We start from the raw sequence: 22,553 nt of genomic DNA on the forward strand, positions 1-22,553 counted from the left end.
GGCATGGATTGCTGAGGAACTGTTCTACAGCTGGACATGCAAAGCGTGAGGTCCCCACACTGCCCGATAGGGTGGGTTCCTACACACCGTAGCCCTGCAGTGATATTACTACCACCCAAATCACACGCGCCTGACTGACCACCGCCGGTCTTCCGGATGTGGGAGGCACTAACGTGATACCCGGCCTGGCGAGGGCGGGGCTGGGGGAACTCGCGCTGCGACTCCCTGGGCCTTGAGTTCCCCCGCTGACAACCTTCGTCGTTGACAGACACAACACCAGGCTCACCAAACACAAGACGCAGAACATGTGGCGTGGGAGCCGCTTGACAGCACAGCATTCTCACGGACAGACCCAGGCCTAGCCAGCAACTGGGTGTCAGCCCCTGTCCCCATGAGAAGCGAAACGTGGGGCCGCTCGTGCTTCACTGAAGGCATGCGGCCCGCAGCCAAAGGGAACAAATCAGAGCCCGTATCCCGCTGGTGTTGGGGGGGGGGGAGTGACCGGAGAGCGAGCTAGACACAGCTAGACGGCAACGGTTTTTTAGGGCGTGCTCATCTAATGTAGCCGATCCCTCGGCCGCCAAGGCTGTCGGCCTTGTGATCACCTGTTGTCTTTGTGTCCAGGGTACCTCAGGCGGGGGAAACATGGCCGCTGGTTGGGGGCCTCGCCACAGCCGCTGGCGAGGCCGCGCCCTCACCTCTGGCTGCGCGGTGTGAGGCGTTGTGGGGCCTTGGTAAAATACCGCCCGCGCTCCTGCGGAAAGTCCCTCTGCGGAGAGGGGAGCCCTGAGGAGGGAAAAACCATCTCTCCTCCTCAAGGGGAGACTGATCCAACCAAAGATGTCTGTAAACAAGCGTTGACAGCATCCTAGCCCTCCCTGCGGTTACAGCTTGCGGCTAGGTCAAAAGCTAATAACCTCAAAACCTTGTGCAATGTTTCGACGTCGGCTGGCCCTAAGGCCCCACCACCCGACACCATAATTGACAGAAAAAACAGCAATTCGAACAATGTTGCTAGTCGCTGCTAATTCTATACCGCGGCGGTATAGGCTTTATAGGCTGGTGAACCTCCGGCGAAAACCCAACATTGTGTAATTTCTCCCTGCGTTTCATAACAACTAGTTCACGGAGTGCACTGCAACGTCCGTGTTGGAAACAAAAAAGAGGAAGGTAGAGTGTGACCATGTCCGGCGTCATATAGCAGGACGCGGGGGCGTGGCCTGGTCACGTGCATGGAGTGCAATTGTTTGTTCGTGAGCACAGTAGGTGCTAGGAGATAAGAGATATCTCATAATGGCAAAGAGCGAGACGCGATGACCAGTATGATAATATAACTTATATAAAGTTAGCTGATAGCAGCGGTAATCAGTGGTATCGTGGTATAGTGTGACGTGTGCCTGGTGTCAGTATATACCTGAGACCCAGCAATTCATTTTTCTACACTGTAGTGCACATTAGGTTTAGCTTGATTCCTCTAATACTATACATGTCACTCTATTGAGTCCCGACGTTCCTTACAGAGGACAACCATAGCTTTCCAATGATATATAATGTGTTGGGCTGGCCTATATTCGAATACCAACCGTTTTGTGCGTTTTGCGAATCTGATTGGCCACTGACGTTTCTGGTCATGTGACATGTGCACCAATCGTGTGACGGCAAGTTCTTTCAACGGTTAAGCTTAGGCACTCTTTCGAAGTTGGTTAGAGCATGGCGATAGAACGCCAGCCCTGATTCCAAACTCTAACCGTAACCAACTTCGAAAGAGTCGCCTAAGCTTAACCAGTGATAAACTAGGCGTTAGGTAGTTTGCAGGCTGTTCGACGCGGAAATGGGCAAAGACACAGCTCATCACGCGATTGGGCGCACATGTCACATGACCAGAAACGTCAGTGGCCAATCAGATTCGCAAAACGCACAATACGGTTGGTATTCGAATAGACGCGTTGGGGTGTGACCATGCAAACTTGCCTTTTTTGTCTTTTGAAAATGGCTGCCAACACAAAAGGCACATTGCACGGAAAAAATTAAGATAAGCATGATATTCATATTTAACATTTATTTAACCTGTATTTACCCAGGCAAGCAAGTAAGAACAAATTATAATTTTATTTATTGTCAAAGTATGCATAATGTTGTGTTAATTACACGACAAGAGATATGTAATATTAATTACCTGAAATTATTCAGTTTTTTTGGGGGGGGAACCCTGCATATATCGGTATCGGTTGATATCGGTATCGGAAATTAAGAGTTGGACAATATCGGTATATCGGTAAAAAAGCCAATATCGAGCATCCCTATATAAAAATCTTTTAAATGTTTTCTTTAGCACCCAAACACTTAAATTATCACAAGTGACAACACTTTTTTCCCCTGGGTCTCAGGAGGATATGGCAGCCATTGAGCCTGCGTAGCCCAAGGTTGGGTGCTACACAGTTGTGGTGAAGGAGACCATTTCCATCCTACATTGTAAAAAGCGCTTTGAGTGTCTATATAATTGTAATAACCATTCATTCATCACTCAGAAATCAAATAGGTGATACGTGTAATGCCAGCCTAGTGTAGGACTATAATTGGTTGATAAATTCCCACAATAAACCACTACAAAACAGGGTTTTAATGAACCATGTTAAAAGGAAATGTCAATTTAAACTTCACATTAGACATTAGACTTGTCTCAAGTGATCGATGTGTCGAAATATCTTATCAAATAATCACAATGTAATATTTCAGTCCATATAACTCAGCCATACTTTGGCAAGAAATGCACAGACTGTGGCCATATGTTTTAGGTTGAAGTGTCCCTGTTGCTTTCTCTCATTCAACACGTCCCAAGTCGTCCCATGCTGTTAGAGAGAGAGAGAGAGAGAGAGAGAGAGAGAGAGAGAGAGAGAGAGAGAGAGAGAGAGAGAGAGAGAGAGAGAGAGAGAGAGAGAGAGAGAGAGAGAGAGAGAGAGAGAGAGAGAGAGGGAGAGGGAGACAGAGCGAAAGCTGCTGTTTCTGAGTCCATCCATATGCTCCACACATTAGTACACACACACACACACATCACTCTGTAGGCCGACAGGGGAAAGGATTCCTCTCTGTGGGGGGGGCGGGCCCTCAAGGTGTCAGGGCCAATTAGCTGCTCTCCAGGACCCACCGGCTCTGATGCTGATCTGAAACCCGCTCTGAATCATTAATATGCTTCAAATTCCACCACTCATGTAGAAACAGGACAGTGCGGTCTAGAGCTACTGAGAAACATCCACTGCCTGCACTGAGTGCTACACATGTACAGTATAATGAGGAGGGATAAACCTTATGAGGCGACAGTGGCTCGGGAGGTAGAGCAGTCATCTGGCAATCCAGAGTTTCCCGGTTCGATTCCCGCTCCTCCCGGGCAGCGTGTCGATGTGTCCTTGAGCAAGACACTTAACCCCTAATTGCTCCCTGAGCAGGTTGGCACCTTGCATGGTTGCCTCCGCCGTCGTTGTGTGAATGTGTGAGTGAATGGGTAAAATGTGAAGAACAAATTGTAAAGCGCTTTGGATAAAAGCGCTATATAAAAAAGCAGCCATTTACCATTTACCATAAACCCATACGATGCTGTTGTGGGATATCGGTCCAACTCCCGAGTCAGTATCAGCGATTTCCCCAATATTAAAATCCAATAACACGAACCATGTGCAAAAAGCAAAGTGACTCAATTTGCAGCACTTTTGACAACATGCATGTTAGATCTCTCGAGAAGAGAAATACATCATATCTCAATAATCTTCGTCCAGTGAACCCAAGCTGACCCCAAGCTGATGGTCTTAAGTCTATACCGTTCAGTTCAGATGAGTTATATTATATTATATTATATTAAAATGTATTGTCCTTATACAGCACAAGTACAGTACAACGAAAAGAAGTTTGACATCCAACCAGTGTGCAAATGTAACGGTAAAGTGCGACAGCAATATACAGGTGATTAAACTGGGTATAGGATGTACAGTGATACAGGAATGAAGACACTATTGTAGTAGTAGTATATATATATATATATATATATATATATATATATATATATATATATATATATATATATATATATATATATATATATATATATATATATATATATATATACATACATACAGTATATACAGCATTATTGTACATGCTATCATACAGAGTTATATGTGTTATGCAGGTGTATAAGTAGGTATATAGAATAATTATATGCAGGTATATTCAGACAAATATGGATATATAAGTAACGGATGGTATCGTGAAGTGCAGTCATGAAGGACTTCAGATGTTGTGAAGTGGCTGGGGTGAGTAGCGGTGCTGTGGGTTAAACTCACTCTGATCCTCAAAAGGCAGATAGACACGTCACACGTTGCACCGTAGTGAATGCACCTCTTGGTATAAGCGCTCTGTGCTGTTGCCCGTTTCAAACCCGGCGTGGGAGACCCGGGTTCGAAACTCCCTCGGGGCATCGACGTTTAAGGTGACGATGTCACAACCGTTACATATATACGTATATGCGGTAAATATATAATTTGTATATATTGTATATATAAATATGGTATATACAGCACTATTGTACATGCGTATATGGGTTATATGGGTAGACTATAGTATGAGGATATGATACAGAATGTTTAGGACCCGGAAATCGGTATCGATGCGTCGGCATCCGTAATAATAAACATCACAATAAAGGAATTGTATTCTATTCCCTTCTATTATGACGCTACGCTAGATCTGGAGGGGGCGGAGGGGGGAGCACACAGCCCTTTATGGGCAAGATGTTCACAGGCTTCAAGCTAACGTTGTGGAGGGAGCGCTGGGTTTCACCACAATATAAACACTATCAACACTGAGGCCTTGAAGAGAGGTCCCTGCTCACCCACACACCCACACACACACACACACACACACACACACACACACACACACACACACACACACACACACACACACACACACACACACACACACACACACACACACACACACACACATACGTATATGGGCTGTCAGTTTATCGCGTTAATTAGATTAATTAATTACACAGCAAATTATCACGTTATGAAAATGAACTCAAAATTGATTAAACATATTTTTTATTATTATTATTATTATTATTAAAAAAAATTAATCTCATTCATTCCATAAGACGTAGAAGAAACATTTACAAACTTTTTTTAAATGGTCCATTTGCATGATGTTCTTGGTATCTGATTCTAGGGACATCTATGGATCTCAGGGAATGTATTCCCAGTGTCAGAAATACTGTGTCTGTTACTAGGCTTGAGTAAATTGTAATGAACCAAATGAGAATATCAAAATCTAAGCAAATGAATAAAGGGAAGATGATTAAACAGAAGGTTTTGTAGATACAGTACTGAATTCTGCCATCCGGACACATGCAATTTGAAATATGATTATATAATATAAAATATCAGGCCTAAAATGGTTATGCAATTAAAATGCGATTAATTCGATTAATTAATTACAAATCCTGTAATTAATTAGATTACTTTTTTTAATCGCCTGACAGCACTAATATATATATCATAATAACCCCATTAGCTAATCTAAACCTTGCCTTAATATTCCCCTAACCTTGATCAAACCTAAACCTAACCTAATACTAACCCTAACCTTTATCTAACCCTAAACCTAACCTAGTCCTAAACCTAACCTAAGTCTAACACACACACTCTGTGGCCCAATCCCTTTGTATACTCTAGAATGGACTTGTTGTGTTTTTATTGGTCCGTTCGCCCTCAGCCTCTCTCTCCAACACACTTCCTCGCCTCTTCCTACAGAGCCAACACACATAAATACACACTGGCGTTGGCACTCACACCCTGTCATGAAAAAGTTATGAAAACAAGACCATAAAAACAAGCACACTAAATTCTCTCACAAAATACATATTTTGTATATAAAACAAACAAACACTTGGATGCACCCAGTGAACAAAAGCCTTCTCCAGCGCCTGGCTCCAAATACGTTATTGGTTAATGGAAGTAACATCATGTAAACTCGTTCCGTAATCGTAGTGTTGGCGCCCTATCAAAACCAGGACTATTTTCCAGCTGATTCAGGGTCAGGGCTGGAACGCTCCCCTGGACTTGTGTCTTGGGTTTCTGCCAGTGACTGGAGCCAAAACGACAGTGGAGCCATCACACAAAACAGCCAGGGGTACTGACAGCCCCCCCCCCCCCCCTCCCCGCGCCCACAACCCCAACCCCCCTCCACCCGGTTACGTTCCAATGACCCCCCACTGTCTTCCGCTACAACCCCCCAGAATGTCAATGTCCGTGTGTTACCCTCTTCCTCATCCTCCTCCTCATCATCATCTTCCTCCTCTCCTCTCTCTCTCGTTCTCTCTCTCTCTGCCTGGTATACCCCTCTATATCTCCCTCTCTCTCTTCTCTCTGCCTGGTATACCCCTCTATATCTCCCTCCCTCTCTCTCTCTGCCTGGTATACCCCCTATCTCTCCCTATCTCTGCCTAGTATACCCCTCTATAGCTCCCTCTCTCTCTCTCTCTCTCTCTCTCTCTCTCTCTCTCTCTCTCTCTCTCTCTCTCTCTCTCTCTGCCTGTATACCCCTATCTCTCTCTCTGCCTGGTATACCCCTCTATCTCTCCCTCTCTCTCTCTCCCTCTCTCTCGCTTTCTCTGCTGGTGTACCCCCCCCCCCTCTCTCTCTCTCTCTCTCTCTCTTTCTCCCTCTCTCTCTGCTCATCTCATCTGATTGTTGTAATGAGGTTACGGCTGCTTTTGATTATGAGGAATGAAGGGAGTTGGGTGGGGGAGGTCACTGAGAGGACATGCAACCCTCTCTCTCTCTCTCTCTCTCTCTCTCTCTCTCTCTCTCTCTCTCTCTCTCTCTCTCTCTCTCTCTCACTCTCTCACTCTCCTCTCTCTCTCTCTCTCTCTCTCCCTCTCTCTCTCTCTCTCCTCTCTCTCCCTCTCTCCCTCCTCTCTCTCTCTCTCTCTCTCCCTCCCTCCCTCTCTCTCTCTCTGTCCATCCTGCCGCTCCTTCTCTCTCCCTCCCTATCTCTCTCCTTCCCCCCCTCTCTCTCCCTCTCTCTATCTCTCTCTCTCCCGGCTCTCTCTCTCTCTCTCCCCCGCTCTCTCTCTCTCTCTCTCTCTCTGCCCCTCCTTGTCCTCGACCTACTTCTCTTATCATCTGTCGAGCCGCTGTGATCAGAGAAAACCGTGATCCGATCAGAGTCGCAGGCGCATTCCATCAAACGACGACGGGACCCTTTTTAAAACGTGACTCTCTCATCGATCAACATCAACAACAGGGCCGGGGTGTGAACTCCGACCCTCAAAGCATCCTTCTGATGAAAGCCATCCCTGCTATCTGCTTCCTGCACTGCAGGCCACCCAGGCTTTCCTGAGTGATGTCACATCCTGTGGGATGCTTATCAGACACACACGCGCGCGCCTCCTCTCTCCCCGCTAACCCTCGACGGACGGACTGTGGGTCTTCTACAGTCCAACACAGGTGATAAGAAAACACTGTTGTTGTCGTTTCAGTGAGTGAATTCAGTCTCGCCTTAGGCTGGACAAGATATGCCTCCTAAAGTGTGTAAACGGAAGTACAGGAAGTACAGGCTACAGGCGTTCCGGTTTCGACAAAACAATTATAGAAACGTGTGAAGTGCACAATATTTCCTTGTTTAAGCCACTGCAACGGCTTTGCCTGAGAATTTACTACATGACCGAGACGTTCTAGCTTGTTTGCCGACAGGATTCGGGAAACGTTTGGTCCGTTTGGAGGCAGCTTCCAGGGGAAGTACATACACCGGAAATTCTACCCCACAGACACTTTCGGCTGTAGTTCTTTACCAGTCTTTATCTCACGGGGAGATCAAACTGGGAACAAGGTTAGTCTCGTCTTAACTGACCCCTGGGTCGCTGTGTGTGCAAAAAAGAAGATGGTGACTTCTGGAATTATGGCTTTTGAACAGCTGAATTAGCTACAGAATATCTTTATAATTATTTTTTTTACTAATTTCTACTGTTTTAAAAACGGACATTGCTGATTACAACTTTGTGGGAACATATTCACACGGAACCCATGACAGCAGTTTCAGTCAGTTAAGGTTGAATAGGCTATCCATAGAGAGGATGTTAGCAACTTGCAATGGGCCTGGTCTACAAGATACACTACACGACCAAGGTACCCATGTACATGTCAAAATACTTCCCAAAGGTCAGTGAATACCACGATCACAACACCAGAGGGAGCTCCACAAATCATGTTAAACCCAGATTCGGCTCAAACAAGGGACTAAACACGTTTCGCAATTATGCCACATCAATGTGGAACGAACCTACCCAAAGCTGTAAAGGAATGTGAATCACTACCCACTTTCAAAAACACTCTCAAAGAACACCTACGGGAGACTGCATTTCGAAACTGGCCCCTACAAATGGTCCTAACCCAGTTGTACAGTAAATTACCAAGTATGGCTTTGTCAGTATTCCAATGTACAGTGTACAGTGTCCCCCCCCCCTACCCAACCCCCCCCCCCTCCCCCATTGACATCCACTAGCCTTACTAACAGCTGCTATAATTTTCTACATCCAATAGGTAGAACAAAAAAAATGGCGTGGGTGCTGTTCCAATGAACATCAATTACCCCATTTGTGACACATGAGACAGGCCTCTTAAAGGGGAACGTCACCCCTTTTAACCCTTTCACTGTGACACTACAGAAGGTTAACCATTTCACTGCCACACGACAAAGCATTAACCCTTAACCGTCTGTAGTGTGCTAGTGAAAGGTTAACCTTCTGTAGTGTGGTAGTGAAAGGGTTAAGAATTCACATGTGTTTCTGGGAGTGTCCCCCAGTGGCTGGGTTCCGAGTGTCATTGATGCAAAACTTTCCGATATTAATGTCCCTCCCTTGCCCGATGTGTTAATTCTGAATTGTGTTTCTAATTTGGTGTTGTCACTTATGGAAAACACCAACTCTTCTTACTGGGATTTGACAGCAGCAAATAAGCTGATAGCTATGTGCTGGAAACCGCCTCATTCGCTTGCTCTCAGAGCATGAATGGAATGGAATGGCCTGCATTTATAAAGCGCTTTACAACTTATGCCTCACATTCACCCATTCACACACCGACAGCAGAGCCAACCTGCCCATCAGCAGCAGTTAGGGGGTTAAGTGTCTCGCTCAAGAACACTTCGACACGCTGCCAGGAGGAGCCGGAATCGAACCGGGAACCTTCTGATTACCAGAGGACTGCTCTACCTCCTGAGCCACAGTCGCCCCAAAGAGCGACAATTGCAATGTGGAATGTTCTGGCAGTGCAGTGCAGGGTTTCCTTTTTTTTCTACTTATTGTCTTTATTGTAACGTTGGGGGTTCGCTCTAGTGGCTCTCCGGCATTCCCTGGTGGGTACATCTATGTCTACCTGCCTTAATTACGGTAATTGTTACCTGGTGTGTGTATTAGTCGTGTCTTCGTATGCCCTCATGTGTTTTACCTCAGTGTCAGTTGTTCACTGAACCATGCCGTGAGTAAGTACTATGCATTCCTGTTGAGCCTTATCGTCCCTCGCCACCACGGGAGTTAAGTAAGACATTTCTTTGCTTATAGTTATCGTGTCATTCCTACCTTGCCGTGTTTAACGTGTTATGGAACGTTTAGCTTTCCCCGCGACTACGTCTCACTGCGGTTTGTTTGGTACTCTGTTTATTTAAACCGTTTTTTGGAGACTAGCTTTCTCCATCTTTATTTTCCCCCCGTTATGTTATCGTTTCGTCTATTCACCTTACCGTCGTGTTTTTTGGAGACTGAGCTTTCTCCCCTTTTGTTTGTTTCCTGTTATACGTGTTTACTTGTGTATGAAGAGTATTGTTTTGTTTTAAAATCAACACCTGCATCCCGTCTCCTATGATTCTGCACTGCACCTGGGTCCAACAACATTCGTAACTTTATTATATGTTTTTTATTGTTATTTGTTTTTTTCCTTTTCCTTTTATAAAAAGTGAATATTATTGTATGTGTAGTTTATATTATTTGTATGTGTTATTCATGCGTTCCGGGATTTGTCTATTTGTGAACACGTACCACTCTCTCCTCCTGAATCTAGAAATAAGAGAGAGAGAGGCAGAGAGAGAACCCTCCAATCGGTGATGTATAATCTGGGGCTGCTCCATAGACAATGAATGGGGCTCTGAATTCGTGAGGCCGTCAAATGTTTGTGCGAGCTCTCACACCCAAATAGGGCTGTTCCATATGACGAGATATATCGCGGGATGAGAGATGTTTTCCTCTATCGTTTCTATCGCTGGGCGTTGCAAAGAAAGCTGCAAAGTCAGTATTTTACTTCGTTCCTGACCCCGCGCACATGTGCTGGAAAAACAAACAACCACAGAGGAGCGTGACACAGAACGAAACTCCCTGCAACACTCGGAACGGACCAGCTGGCCTGTGATAGAAATCAAGCGCATCCCAGTCACTGCGCACAGCAATACAAATGTTTTGACTTGTCAAGCAAACGCACAGAGTGTTATCTGCACCTGCATTGTGTTTTTATTGAATAAAAATGCATCAATCTACTTCCGTGGATCATTGGAGGAGGTTTTTATTTACTTTAGCTTTTATAAGCTTGTCGGTCATCTGTTTTCACTTGACTCAAGCTGTGGTATTACACGGTTGCATCCAATTTTACTTTATAAAGTGGATTATTGCTAATTCATCATAACCTGCTCTGAAATCATATGATGGAAATGATTGGTTTTGCGCGAGAATAGTGAAAGCTGTGGTAGAAAGATATGCTGAGGTGAGAGATTATTTGCTTTTGATGTGTGTGTGTGTGTGTGTGTGTGTGTGTGTGTGTGTGTGTGTGTGTGTGTGTGTGTGTGTGTGTGCGTGTGCGCGCGCGTGCGCACGGTTATTTTGTATAGACAGATGTTTTATTGAATCTACAGAAAACTTACTATATCGTGATATATATCGTTACTGAGATATTAAATTTCCTATATCTTGTTATAAGATTTTGTCCATATCCCACAGCCCTACGTCCAAATGAGATTTATATTCTAGCACTGCTAGAAGGTCCGTACAAGAATTAAAACCTCATTTGGGTGCAAAACATTTTATGGCCCTTTTTTTTTTTAAGTCAAAGCTCCATTCATTGTCTATGGAACAGCCCCAGAGTTTACATGTGAGTTTACATTGGAGGGTTTATCTCTCTGATTTCTAGCTTCAGGAGGAGAGAGTGGTGCGTTCACAAAGACATACTGTAGCCTACTCAACTGTCTCGCAAGAAGAACATGTGTGAATTCTTAGAAAGGGGCATTCCCCTTTAAAAATAAGAATTATAGAATCTCTTTATATTGCCGAGTAATTTTTACATGTCCCAGGAATTTGTCCTGTGCATTTGAACCCATCCTAGCTATTTAGGAGCAGTGGGGTTAAGTGGGTTTAAGTGGGGTTAAGTGCTTTGCTCAAGGGCACTTCAGCAGTGGGTAATCAGGGAGGGGAGCGCATTATTATTTCACTTCCTGCACCCAGATTAGTTCTGCCGGTTCAGGGGGGATCGAACAGGCGACCTTTCCGGGTCACAGGCCCACTTGTCTCTAACCACTAGGCCAGCGCCGCCCCCACACCGGTGCAGCTCTCTGTGGTAGCTTTCTAGTCTCTGTGTTAGTTCTCTAGTCTCGGTGGCAGCTCTCTGGTCTCTCTGGCAGCTCTCTGGTCTCTCTGGCAGCTCTCTGGTCTCTCTGGCAGCTCTCTAGTCTCTCTGGCAGTTCGCTGGTCTCTCTGGCAGTTCTCTAGTCTCTGTGGCAGTTATCTGGTCTCTCTGGCAGCTCTCTGGTCTCTCTGGCAGCGCTCTGGTCTCTCTGGCAGTTCTCTAGTCTCTGTGGCAGTTCTCTAGTCTCTGGTCTCTGTGACAGTTCTCTAGTCTCTCTGGTCTCTGGCAGCTCTCTGGTCTCTCTGACAGTTATCTGGTCTCTCTGGCAGCTCTCTGGTCTCTCTGGCAGTTATCTGGTCTCTCTGGCAGCTCTCTGGTCTCTCTGGCAGCTCTCTGGTTTCTCTGGCAGCTCTCTGGTCTCTCTGGCAGCTCTCTAGTCTCTGTGGCAGCTCGCTGGTCTCTCTGACAGCTCTCTGGTCTCTCTGACAGTTATCTAGTCTGCGTTGCAGCTCTCTGGTCTCTCTGACAGCTCTCTGGTCTCTCTGACAGCTCTCTGGTCTCTCTGACAGTTATCTGGTCTGCGTGGCAGCTCTCTGGTCTCTGTGACAGCTCTCTAGTCTCTCTGGCAGCTCGCTGGTCTCTCTGGCAGCTCTCTGGTCTCTGACAGTTATCTGGTCTCTCTGGCAGCTCTCTAGTCTCTGTGGCAGTTCTCTAGTCTCTGGTCTCTCTGACAGTTATCTGGTCTCTCTGGCAGCTCTCTGGTCTCTCTGACAGTTATCTGGTCTCTCTGGCAGCTCTCTGGTCTCTCTGACAGTTATCTGGTCTCTCTGGCAGCTCTCTGGTCTCTCTGACAGCTCTCTGGTCTCTCTGACAGTTATCTGGTCTCTCTGGCAGCTCTCTGGTCTCTCTGACAGTTATCTGGTCTCTCTGGCAGCTCTCTGGTCTCTCTGGCAGCTCTCTGGTCTCTCTGACAGTTATCTGGTCTCTCTGGCAGCTCTCTAGTCTCTGTGGCAGTTCTCTAGTCTCTGGTCTCTGTGACAGTTCTCTAGTCTCTCTGGTCTCTGGCAGCTCTCTGGTCTCTCTGACAGTTATCTGGTCTCTCTGGCAGCTCTCTGGTCTCTCTGGCAGTTATCTGGTCTCTCTGGCAGCTCTCTGGTCTCTCTGGCAGTTATCTAGTCTGCGTGGCAGCTCTCTGGTCTCTCTGACAGATCTCTGGTCTCTCTGACAGTTATCTGGTCTCTCTGGCAGCTCTCTGGTCTCTCTGACAGCTCTCTGGTCTGCGTGGCAGCTCTCTGGTCTCTGTGACAGCTCTCTAGTCTCTCTGGCAGCTCGCTGGTCTCTCTGGCAGCTCTCTAGTCTGTGGCAGTTCTCTAGTCTCTGGTCTCTGTGACAGTTCTCTAGTCTCTCTGGCAGCTCTCTGGTCTCTCTGACAGTTATCTGGTCACTGACAGCTCTCTGGTCTCTCTGACAGTTATCTGGTCTCTCTGGCAGCTCTCTGGTCTCTCTGACAGTTATCTGGTCTCTCTGGCAGCTCTCTAGTCTCTGTGGCAGTTCTCTAGTCTCTGGTCTCTCTGGCGGCTCTCTGGTCTGCGTGGCGGCTCTTACCGGGGGCACAGTTGTCCACCAGGGCGCCGAGAGCCTTGCCGTCCCTCCAGTCCCGGTGGAAGTTGTTGATGGGCATCTGGGGCACCTTGTTCTGGATCCAGCCCAGCAGACGCTGCTTGGGGGTCAGCTTCTTGGCGTCTTCGTCGTCCTCGTCCTCCCACATGGGCATGGAGATCGAGTAGTGGAGGATGAGGGTCCAGATCAGACCCAGGATCAGCTTCAGGTTCCCATCCACGATGGCTTTAGAGTCTATGGAGGAGGAGGAGGAGAATAAAGGGTTAAATGAATGGCCCGTCTGATACTACTTAAAGAGCTTGTCGTGGAATGACTTCAGCCTGTGTGTGTGTGTGTGTGTGTGTGTGTGTGTGTGTGTGTGTGTGTGTGTGTGTGTGTGTGTCTCTGTCTATCTGTCTGTCTGTGTGTGTGTGTGTGTGTGTGTGTGTGTGTGTGTTGGGGGGGGGGGGTATTCCCTTATATAGCTATATGGTTCTATAGCTATAGCTAGTGGAATGCTGGCACACCGCTGACACGGTGTGGAGAAAGGTCTAGCTGTGCAAGATTACCGGTGGAACAAACAAAATAGAGCGGAACTAAATGTATTCAGATTGAAATACAATGTGTTGAGAGAGAACTGTGAACAAACACTGTTGCTAGGTTGCCGTCACACAAAACCAGGTGTATCAAAGTCTGGCTAGATCACCTGATGCTAGATAGCTGATGCTACGTTAGCTATCCAACCAGGGAGAGAAACATTTGAACAGAAAACAAAAGGTTTTTTAGTGACACTGGAACTGGAAGGCTGATAACAAGCATTCCAGGTGAGCTAAGACAAGACAGTATGACGAAGCATGACTGTCCCTTGGCTTCGTGAGAGAGAGAGAGAGAGAGAGAGAGAGAGAGAGAGAGAGAGAGAGAGAGAGAGAGAGAGAGAGAGAGAGAGAGAGAGAGAGAGAAAGAGAGAGAGAGAGGGGGGGGGGGCGGGAGGATGAAGAGGTGATCTACGGAGGAATAAATAATAATGATATGAGTTGGTGGAGGCCCTGGGCTGTTTTCTCAAGCTCTCTCAAGAGAGAGCAGAACAAGAGACAGGGAGGTTAAAGAAGAGTTAACGGAGAGTTTGTACGAGGTGGAATTCATCGTGACTTTACTTGAAGAGAAGAAGAGAGAGAGGGAGGGACAGGCACACAGAAACAGAAAGACAGTAATAGAAAGAGAGAGAGAGAGAGAGAGAGAGAGAGAGAGAGAGAGAGAGAGAGAGAGAGAGAGAGAGAGAGAGAGAGAGATAGCAGGAGAAATCTGTCTCTCTTTAAACCTCCCTTCATTCTGCTCCAAAACACAATCAACCTGTTACCTAGCGATGTGTCAACACTGACAAACTAGCTTTCATAACTTGTAGTTGAGTTTCCAATGAAAACATCCAGTGTGCCCCCCCCCCCCCCCCCCTCCACACACACACACACACACACACACACACACTATCACACACACACTATCACACCCCCACCCCCCCCCACCACCAGAGAACTAGGACAGTGAGAGCCTCCAGCCAATCAAGGAAACAGTGTGCTTCAGAGCCAGAACAGAACAAAACAGAACAGGTCTGAGGTCTGCTCTGCGGGCACAAGAACAGAACAGAACAGAAAAGAACAGGTCTGAGGTCTGCTCTGCGGGCACAAGAACAGAACAGAACAGAAAAGAACAGGTCTGAGGTCTGCTCTGCGGGCACAAGAACAGAACAGAACAGAACAGAACAGGTCTGAGGTCTGCTCTGCGGGCACAATAACAGAACAGAACAGAACAGAACAGGTCTGAGGTATGCTCTGCGGGCACAAGAACAGAACAAAACAGAACAGAACAGGTCTGAGGTCTGCTCTGCGGACACAAGAACAGAACAGAACAGAACAGAACAGAACAGGGCGGCTGGGTAGCGCAGCGGACTAAGCGCCTGCCTACCACCGCAGAGACACTGGTATCGAATCCAGCTGTCAGCGGTACCTCCGGCTTGGCCGGTCGTCCATACTAACCAATTGGCAGTGTTAGTGGGTGGGAAGCCGGCGGGGTGTGTATCCTGGTTATTGTAAACAGCGACTCCTACAGGTCGGTCGGGGCGCCTGCTCAGCGAGGGTGGGAACTGGGGGAAGTAGTGTGAGCCTCCCACACGTTACGCTCCCCCAGTGAGAGTCCTCGCTGTCAGGTGAAAAGAAGCGACTGGCTGACTCCGCATGTATCGGAGGGGACATGTGATAGTATCTATCAACCCTCCCTAGACCGGCAAGTGGGGGGCAAATGCGCACAACGACCAGAAAGGGGAGGGGGAGAAAAATACAGAAAAAAGGAGAAAAAGTAGATAAAAAAATTTATTAATTAATTAAATAAATAAAAAAGAACAGAACAGAACAGGTCTGAGGTATGCTCTGCGGGCACAAGAACAGAACAGAACAGAACAGAATAGAACAGCAATACAGACATCTGTGTTTACACTGGTCCTACTGCAACCCGACCGCCCCGATCAACAACACACTGATCACTTTACCAGGAGATCACACACTCACACACACACACACACGCACGCACGCACGCACACACTCGAAACACACAACCACACAAACGTATATTCAAAACACACAACCACAAACACACACGTTCAAAACACACAAGCACACAAACCAGGGTTTCCGTTAGAAAAAATTGTTGCCGGTCTCCGTGACCTGCAAGATTTCAATCTACCGGACAAATGAGATTAATTCCGGTCATAGTTTATTGAGCTTTAAAACAATTGAATAAAGAATGTCATCCTCAAGGCATGTAGATTTATAATATTATTACTTAAAACTATAGGCTACTTTTGCGTATACAGTCATTAATATATTCCAAATAAAATAAGTCCCTCGATACTCCGTGCTGCTGCTGACTTGAAATAAAATAGACCGCGTATGTGGGCAGTCGGTCCGACACTAAACAGCAGTCTGTTATAATCACATTTTTATGAGCTAACGAATTCCGTTATATTGGACATTTGTATTAATTATATCAAGCGAAGAACTGAGAAAGCAGAGAGACGGCAACTTTATCGTGGGTTTGCGTGACGACTCTCTCCACCTCGCAACGACTTGGTGCTGGTCATAATGTCCGGTGAAAACAACTCCCTCCAAGCACAACTTGACCACCCGAACCGTACCAAAACAGGCCAAAATTAAATAGCCCATGCGACGAACGATTCATTACATTCGTTTCATCGTTGCTCCACCAAGCAGCCGGTCCAACAATGAAAGCTGTTATCAGCGCGAGCCGGCCGCAGTTAGTTTGCAAGAAGCATCCAGCTGCAGACCCGCAGAGCAGCTTTCCAGGTCTGGGGACCGCACTGTGCCAGCAAAGCTGGTGGGTTCTGTGGGTCTGCAGCTGCATGCCTTCCGCAAATCCAGCAGCAAGCTCTCGCTGAGCGAAGCAACGACAACAAACGCAATGATTGTTTCGTTCATCGCATAGGCCACCCAACTCCAGCCCATCCAAATACAATTCAAATAATCAAACTGTGCCCAGAGGGAACTATTTTCACCGGACACTATGACCGGAGAGATTAAATATGTCGGACTTCAACAGATTTTGCCGGTCAAAAACCGGTAATTACCGGCTAACGGAAACGCTGACACAAACACACGTTCAAAACACACAACCACAGAAACACACGTTCAAAACACACAACCACACAAACAGACATTCAAGACACACAACCACACAACCACACAAACACACGTTCAAAACACACAACCACAATGTACAACATGAGCTTAGCTCGTGTTTCGCTCCGAGTACAAGGAGTTTACACTAAGAGTTTGTGTATCTCATTTCCTGGTCAGTGATTATGTATTATCAGGGTTCAAAAAGTGCCTGGCTCAGAGGCCCAGAGGAGTGGCGCGGCGTTAGACTGATGATGTGCCTTGGATCGAGCTCATGTGCGCCTTGACATCTTGCCGGTAAAAAAAAAAAAAAAGCCAAGACAATCACAGTCAAACCCAAACGATTACATTCACGTCGTTAAAACTGAATTCATAGGGCTTATAATCAAGGGGGCTTTTCTTGGAAGTGGACGGGGCCTTGGGCAGCGTCCAGCGGTGGACCCTGGTTCATTGTTTCTGATCAATCGAGGGTAAAGCAAGGACGAAGAAGTTCCTCTGAGACTCTGCAACAAGCACAAGATGTCTCTGTTAGTGTTTTGGCTTCAGGCTTTTGGCTTCTTTTTCTGCTCTCGTGTGATCAGCTCTGATACGGACCTTTCGCTCTTCTAGATTCACCGAGAACTCACCCTACGAGAGGTCTAGAAACGATGTCAGATGTCACTCGGCCAAACGGATGTCGGTAATCTTTCGCTTGTCGACTTCTGTAGACGGGTGCCTACGTCTCCTACGAATACACTTTTAGAGGTAGTTAGAGGAGCACGCCAACATCTACTTTTTCTCCCATTTTCTATTTTTCTCCCATCCCAATTTTCGTATTGTCCAACTCTACCCTCCCCTGTCTCGAACGCTGTTAGGCCATGCCTCCCACAGGCCGGCTGCAATGTGGACGAAGCCTTGCATCACGTGTCCCCTCCGGTTCACGAGGAGGCAGCCGTTGCATCTTTTCACCTGCACAGCGCGATCCCCGATTCTGCTGCGCACCAACCGACCTGTAGGAGTCGCTGTCCACAATGTCCGATCCCCACCCCACCAGCTTCCCACCCCTAACACTGCCAATTGTGTTAGTATGAACGACCAGCCAAGCTGGTAGCAATGCCGAGAGCTGGGCTCGAACCCAGCATCTCCTGCATTAGTGGTGAGCGCCTTGCCCACTGCGCCACTTAGCCGCCCTAATTTGGGGACATTTTACAATACATTTGATCACTTCGTTGTTGTTCGTTCACTCTGAGATTTGGGGGTTTTGCGCTTGTCTTCAACTATGTGTACAAGTGCATAGTAGATGTCTCCGCCCCCAGAAAGTAGTCAAGTGAAAGATCACAGACATCCATTCGGGGTTAAGTGGAATTCAACATCATTTTTTTTTGTTTTTTGTAGGGCAGATGCTCTGTGGAGAATGCTAAGGCTGAGACGATATGCCATTTGGAAGAATCGATAAATCGGGACCAAATTATCGATAAATATATATTTTAAAAAAATATATATATTTATTATTATTATATATATTTTTTGCAGCAATTCTTTATCGTTGCCGCCATATTTAGTGTTACAGATTTCCCCATTCCAAACTACCACAGTGATCCTTCTAATTTTATAGTCGGTGGTCTCTGGATGTGATGGAGGAGTGCACTGCATATTGAATGCACAGTGCAGAGTTGCAATTCAACTGAATTTACATGAAATGGAGATGTTTTAACTAAAACATGCCACAATACTTTTTTATTTATTTATTTAAAAAAAAAGTACATATGCAAATATATCGATATGTGATGCCACGACAACGATATCACGCAGTTATCGATAATTATCGATTAGGGATATTATCGGCGTACCAATATTATCGGCCGATATTGGCATTAAAATGTGATATCGGAAATTATCGGTATCAGTTTCCAAAAAAATATAAGCAAGCAAGTAAGAACAAGTTCTCATTTTATTTATTGTCAAAAGTATGCATAATGTTGTGTTAATTCCACGACAAGAGATATGTAATGTTAATGACCTGAAATTATTCTGTTTTTGGGGGGGGGGGGGGGGGGGGGACCCTGCATATATCGGTATCGGTTGATATCGGTATCGGAAATTAAGAGTTGGACAATATCGGTATATTGTCTATCGGTAAAAAAGCCAATATCGAACATCCCTATTATCGATATATATCGATAAGTGGTCTCATTTCCCAATCAGTAAGTAACTCTGGTGGCTGTGTGCCCTGGGTTTTTTGGCGTCTTCCCCCGCGGTCCGAAGAGGAGGAGGAGGAGGAGGAGAACCACTGTTTATAGAGTGTGTGTTCGGCTTCGGGTCTGTGTTTGAGCTTTTAGAGATGTCAGGAGAGACGTTCCGGGCTACAGGCTGTAATGTGAAGTATCCACTGTAGAACTACAACACCGCTGGAGAGAGAGGCTGATGTCATTCTACCCCGGCTCTCTGGAATGAGGTCAGTTTAAATAGGAAACATACACACACACACACACACACACACACACACACACACACACACACACACACACACGCACACACGCACACACACACACACAGACACACACACACACATGCACACACACCATGGGATCTAAACAAGGACACAGAGGACCCCAGTCAGCACACTGGCTCAACTAACCTTACTTGCTCGACTGCCTTTTACTCTTTTTCTCTCTCTCTCTCTCTCTCTCTCTCTCTCTCTCTCTCTCTCACTCTCTTTTTTTCTTTCTGGATTGACCTCCCTCTCTTTATATCTCTCACACACACAAGCACACACAAAGCATACACACTTGTACAGTGCATAACACACGCACACATCGTCGTGTCTTTGGACGACCTCATCTCAACTTCTTCTTCATCTCTCGGTCTCTCTCATGTACAAAACACACACACACACACACACACACACACACACACACACACACACACACACACACACACACACACACACACACACACACACACACACACACACACACACACACACACACACACACACACACACACACACACACACACACACACACACACACACACACACACACACACACACACACACACACACACACACACACACACACACACACACACACACACACACACACACACACACACACACACCTCCCCTGAAGTCTTCATCCAAACACAACAGTGACCCCCACAGAGAGGAGACGGTGCCCTGCCAATACCCCTTCCCTGTCCCACCCCCCCTCTCTCTTCTCTCTCCATTCTCTCTTCCGCCTCTCTCCCACCTCCTCTCCATTTCTCTCCAGCATCCAAAGACGCCATTGGCTGCATTGGCTTCTTCATTGTGAACCCTGACAACAGACGCGATGAAAACCTCACATTCTCCCAAAAGGTCAAACCTAGAGGTCATAGAGACCCCCTTTCTACTGCCACACTGTTTATACCAGCAAACTGGACGTACCTGCACTGTAATCATAGTAATCATGACTACCTACCGCATACGATAGTCTACCCATATAACTCTGTGTGATAGCATGTACAATAGTGCTGTATATACCGTGTATATATATATACATGTATATTATACCGCATATGTATATATCCATGACAAATGTGGTTTGTGCTCCATACATAACAGATTGGTTCTTAGAGGATCTGTTGGGTTCCAGGTCAGTAGGTGAAGCCTTTTATTAAGATGTGGCTTGATGTTTATGTTTATTAGGATCCCCAATTCCCCATTAGTCATCATTGACATGTTGACTATTCTTCCTGGGGTCCTCACAGATTGTATACAAATATGAAACATTCAGTATAAATCATCATATATCACATACATAATCAATAAAAAATACATAATCAATCAAAAATACATAATCAATAAAGAATATTGACTGTGGGAATGGATAAGTGTTGATTGGTAGGTGCAGGGGACCAGGGCAGCCAGCAGCAGCGATGCAGAGACTAAGAGAGAACTGTGCTCCAGATCATTTGACTTCACAGCATGAGCCTCAGAGCATAATCATATTGTAGTTGATAGAACCAACATTAAAAAGACAATTGAACAATCGGAGCGGCGATGCAGGCGGGAGAGGGAGGCCGAGGCGGACCCTCGATTGTATGAATGGAACCGCATTGCACGCGTCTGCACGACTGGCACAAGTCCGCAGCTGTCCCGTGGACGAGGATGAGGAATGCGGAAAGTATGTCGGAGCCTCTTGCAGGGGGCCAGCCAGGACAGCAGCCTCTGAGACCAGGGGTCCCTAAGGGGCCCCATGCAGACGATCAATGATGGGGCAGATAGTTACAATGAGAGAAGAACATGGTTCCAGATGCTGGGAAAACCTCACAGACAGCCTGTGAACATCCTGACTGACTGACAGACTGACTGGTTTTCTGACTGACTGACTGACTGACTGACTGACTGACTGACTGGTTTTCTGACTGACTGACTGACTGACTGACTGGTTTTCTGACTGACTGGTTTTCTGACGGACTGACTGACTGACTGGTTTTCTGACTGACTGGTTTTCTGACGGACTGACTGACTGACTGACTGACTGACTTACTGGTTTTCTGACTGACTTACTGGTTTTCTGACTGACTGACTGACTGACTGACTGACTGACTGACTGACTGACTGACTGACTGACTGACTGACTGACTGACTGGTTTTCTGACTGACTGGTTTTCTGACGGACTGACTGACTGACTGACTGACTGGTTTTCTGACTGACTGACTGACTGACTGACTGACTGACTGACTGACTGACTGACTGACTGGTTTTCTGACTGACTGACTGACTGACTGACTGACTGACTGACTGACTGGTTTTCTGACTGACTGACTTACTGGTTTTCTGACTGACTGACTGACTGACTGACTGACTGACTGACTGACTGACTGACTGACTGACTGACTGACTTGTTCACAGATCAACTCAGTCACTCAACGACAATGAGAAGCATTGTCAGCAACACACGACACACGACACACGACTGCTAGCTTGTAGACCAGAGAGCCAGAGGAACCCAGCGTGGTCACATTCAGTCTGAAGATATTCCCACGCGGTCTCTGAGTCGCCTCCCACACGACTCTGCTCTGAGGACAGTTATCAGACACGAGCTAGCATGCCATCCACCCGATAAGAGAGCAATTCTTTACGTACTATCAGTGTTTTCACACCAGTGTGTTACTGCTCACAGTCCGTTACATCTGACACACTAATGGTGAGAATTATGTTGGCTGCCCTGGACATTCCTAAACTACTGCATCAGTGTGTATGTGTGTGTGTGTGTGTGTGTGTGTGTGTGTGTGTGTGTGTGTGTGTGTGTGTGTGTGTGTGTGTGTGTGTGTGTGTGTGTGTGTGTGTGTGTGTGTGTGTGTGTGTGTGTGTGTGTGTGTGTGTGTGTGTGTGTGTGTGTGTGCATGCAGGACTGCCATCGTGGGCTATGCATGGCAAAAATGATGGCCACTCGTGAACGACCTAGAGGGACGCTAAGTGGGACGTCTAGTGGGACGCATGCGCAGATCATGTACACGCTTCTGGCGAATTCCACGACTGGCTGAGCCAAAGTCGCGCCGTGCATCTGGTGCTTGAGAGATTCATCACCACAGAGATACTGTAGCGATCACAATCAGGTGCCCATGCGCCAAACCGCAGGCCCCGTG

At 46.6% G+C, this 22,553-nt stretch overlaps 1 protein-coding gene across 1 annotated transcript in view; it reads right to left on the reverse strand.

Moving 5' to 3' along the window:
- Window positions 1-22,553, reverse strand: part of flncb (filamin C, gamma b (actin binding protein 280)) — a gene marked incomplete at its 5' end in the record, with an annotated part of 155,781 nt that overhangs the window by 117,141 nt on the left and 16,087 nt on the right. The window contains 1 exon segment of the mRNA XM_084330952.1: window positions 13,263-13,511. Coding sequence (XP_084187078.1) covers window positions 13,263-13,511 — 249 coding nt within the window.

The sequence above is a fragment of the Notolepis coatsorum genome (assembly GCF_963971535.1).
Source record: "Notolepis coatsorum genome assembly, chromosome: 15".
Classification (NCBI taxonomy): Eukaryota; Metazoa; Chordata; class Actinopteri; order Aulopiformes; family Paralepididae; genus Notolepis; species Notolepis coatsorum.